Source organism: Belonocnema kinseyi, chromosome 2 (genome assembly GCF_010883055.1).
Source record: "Belonocnema kinseyi isolate 2016_QV_RU_SX_M_011 chromosome 2, B_treatae_v1, whole genome shotgun sequence".
NCBI classification, from domain to species: domain Eukaryota; kingdom Metazoa; phylum Arthropoda; class Insecta; order Hymenoptera; family Cynipidae; genus Belonocnema; species Belonocnema kinseyi.
In genome coordinates this window covers 63707675-63711520 of record NC_046658.1, presented here as the reverse complement: position 1 = coordinate 63711520, position 3846 = coordinate 63707675, and the positions used below count along the sequence as shown (strand labels likewise).

General features: G+C 33.3%; 1 protein-coding gene across 1 annotated transcript; it reads right to left on the bottom strand.

Annotated features, from left to right (window-relative positions):
* Positions 1–580: 580 nt before the first annotated feature.
* LOC117182694 lies at positions 581–3222 on the bottom strand. Its single transcript, XM_033375798.1, has 4 exons — positions 2606–3222; positions 1732–1827; positions 1402–1563; positions 581–1197 (listed from the first exon to the last, which is right to left on the bottom strand). The coding sequence occupies exons 1-4, from the start codon at positions 3192–3194 to the stop codon at positions 581–583; spliced, it is 1464 nt and encodes a 487-aa protein (XP_033231689.1). The 5' UTR covers positions 3195–3222.
* Between the last annotated feature and the right edge of the window lie 624 nt (positions 3223–3846).

The window sequence follows — 3846 nt, the reverse complement described above, 5'->3', positions numbered from 1 at the left end:
TACAAATTTATTTATGAAATCATTTGTGTTAAGAAAAAGTCCATTGACACTGAGATAAAATGATTTCAATTTTTGTTCATTATCTGTATGTCGTGAACATTAATTTCGTTTCATCTACAGTTGGTTATGTCTTATCCTCTGTATATAAAATCGAGTTTACCTGTCGAGACTTTCTCTCTGTTGATATAAAGGTTACCTGCGGACAGACGGCGAAAAGAAGGCTGCTCTAAAAGTTAAGATTTATTCCTGCAGATGGCACAGTGAAAAGATCGTTTTGATTTATTTAAAAACTCTTATTTTATTATTTTATTCTTTAATTATCTATTTAAAGTCCAGAGTTAAATTTATAATAAAATTCTCATAAATCTAAAAAGGGAAAATGGGGCATTCAGTCTCCTAAAATTCACATAAAAAGGTACAAATGTTTCAAAAATAAGCGTTTTTGATTTATTGGCAGCATAAATTACATAAATAAAGTAATTATGAACGTAGATCTGAGAAATCAGATTTTACAATATCTACTTCGGACAACTAAAAATAAATAAACTACTCCTAAAATTATTTTAAAAAAAATACATATTTAAGTGTTTCCTTGTACTTTACGAGTAGTCAGAAAATTCGGATGCAAAATACTGCGAATTTTAGAAGAATCATAATTCTTCCAGTCCCTCATATAAATCGGTTGCAAATTTTTGAAATTCAAAGTACTATTTTGAGTATGATCATTATAAGTTTCGCGATGATTTGATAGAGTCGAATTTTGTTTGCTGCTGTTTGTCTGTAGATAGTTATTTTCTGACGTTACATTTTTAATCATAGGCGTGCTAGAATTTGATTTGTGATACCATTCGTTTCGGGTTACATTTGAATTTAAATTATAATCCTGAGTAGAAATTGCTTCTCCAATTAAGGGTACGGGATTTGTTTCTTGAAAATTGTTCGAATTATAGTGGTTCATGGCTATGGGAAGGTTATTAAAACTTCGACCCCATCCTCCGCCGCCACCACCACCACCACCAGAGTCATATCCTCCACCACCAGCAGGTGCACCGTAGCTGCTTGGCGGTGGTGCTCCATAACTGTCCATTGGGGCTGCTGGACATCCGCCTCCACCTCCTCCACCTCCACAGCCACCACCACCTCCGCCACCTCCGCCACCTCCAGATTTCGTTAACAGAACTATTTCCTTCAATTGGCCTGCGAAAAATAGAAAAATACATTTTTATTATTTGTTTTATTTAAAAGTAAAGCTGTTCATGTTTTGTCTAAAGAAGAAAATGGTTTGAAAGGACAACAAAATTTTGGTAATTTCAAAAAGTTTTTGGAATAGCACCAAAAACCAGAAATAATAGCAAGACATTTTGCAGTTAAGTAGGTCAACACTTACTTAGTGGTACTTACCGCCACCTCCACCACCGCCGCCATATCCGCCTCCGCCTCCAGATCCACCTCCTCCACCACCGCCCTTCAAACTCATTAATTTCTGTATTAGCATAGCCTTAGACATCATAAGTGAAGCGCCAGACATCAGCATTCCCTTCATTGCCATCATTCCTATCATTCCTGTTAGCAACCAATGTATTTTATGAGAAACATTTCTTGTGGTTAATGTATTTTTTAAATAATAGAAATTATTTATTTATCAGAATATAGTGCGATCAATCTTATAAAACATAATCTAGAAACCAAAAATTATTGACGTGAAATATAGAATTTGAAAATATAGATTACCCATCATTTTCATCTTGAGCATCATCATCATCATCATCATCATTTTTTTGCACTTTCCCCCACCTTTTCCACCTCCGCCGCCTTTCTTACCACGTCCTAAAATATACAAAATTCGGTATTAAACCAAGTAAATTTAAATTTAAGATTGACGAAATAAGTAAATGAAAAACCAAACTCCCAATCTCATGTATTATACAAAAATGATACCTCAATAATTCAAATGCTTTGTTTTTCTTCACTGCATTTATCAAAAGATTCATTGAAACTATAATTATTTACCTTAGAATGGACAAAAAGAATCCTTTAAAAAAGTGAAGACTATTTTAGGTTCCTTCAAGTTATTCATGGAAATGTATGTAATATTTTTCAGAAATATTTTAGCAGTTGTTTTTGAAATTTACATTCTTTAAAATCGCGTGAATGAACATTCCGTTAAAATATGTTTCAATAAACCTGAAGAAATAAAAATGAAACCAGTTTAACTGTTACTTTTACTGAAGACATGCAGTAGTCTCTTAAATCATATTTAGAAATGGATGATCTAGCGCACTTAAAAAGAATTTAATTTAACTTAATTTGACTCATTAAAAAAATATATAAATTTCCCTCACCAGAGAGATGTACTCCTTTGTGTCTTTTATAATTTGCAAAAATTAAAGACTGATACGTTTATTGTTTTAAAGACAGGGAACATTTTTATCATGGTGCACAATACAAATGTCAAATTCTCTCAACTTATTATGAAAATAATAAATGCCTCGAGGAACAGATCAGTTTCAAACTGAATTGAAAAAGTCTTCAAATAATTCGAGCTTTCGTTTTATTTTCATGGGTTCAAAGATTAAAATTGACAAAGAAATGATATTTTCCAAACCTTCAGCTACAGCCGCATCATCGAACATGAGATTAATCTGATTATTCTTTCCATTCCATTTAGGCAATGTGATCCTAAGCACAAAAGTATCAAAAAAATCGTCAATACTCCGATCAATTTTCTCCTTTAATCCGTCAACAATTAAATTCCGATCACTTGCCACTGGATTGGCCACTTTGGTCTTCACTAATTTGATAGCTTGTCCCAAAAGTGTAATTTCTTTTAAATCTGTAACGACCTCGAGAAATCTAGCCACTCTTTTTTGAACACACGTGAGGGATAGGTCAAATATACAACGACTAATTTCCCTTAGAGGAAATTCGGGAAAGCGATCATTCCCACTTTCTTCGACAATAGTATTATTCACTGCTGGAACGATTCTGACATCAACTCTGAAGCCATTTTTGCGATAATCGAAAATTGGTTTTTCGGTTTGACCGGAATCATCATAAGGCTCGATGTCTGGGTCGTAGTCTTTCAGGGGTTGAAGCGCATTTTCGTAAGCGTTGGAGAACACCGCGTTCACCAGCGACAAATAAAAAATTGATTTTAGGATTGACATGTGTACTACCGAATTTAAAGTCACCATCGATTATGAGATGAAGAGGAACCCGAACGAGTTATCGACCGGGTGGAAGGTGACTCTTGGATGAGAGCTTGTCGCAAATCATTTTATATAGCAGATTTATGCCGTTTGATTATTTTTGTGGCATCTTGGTCACGACTGCCATTACTGAATCCTAAACAAAACGGATAACGTAATGATTAGGTTGAACAAACTGAGTAGCGGTTTCGGTGCTTTGTCTCTATTAAGTTTACACTGATTTGAACCTTTCTTTGCATTGTATTGTATTCTTAATACTCTTGTTAATTTGTAAACGGAATCTGTTGGTTTCAATTAGGAATGAGGTCTTGATCTATTCCTGAAAGCCGGATTTGATCTTTTTATTCTGTTCAATTTGATGGTATAATGCAGCTTTATGATTTCATAATATTCCGTTTGATAAGAAGCGTTCCGGATAATAATGATGTAAATTAATAGTTTTTCAAATAATTATAACGATTGTGACTCAACAATTCTTTAAGGAAAAAATGTTTACAAAAGGGAAAAGAATTTAATACCAAGAAGTAATTGAAAATCGAAAGAGTCGAAACTATTATGTACTTAGTTGGAAACTCACGTCTATATAATTTAGGAAAAATATTTTTTTTCTATTTAATATAAAAAATGCAGGGTTATA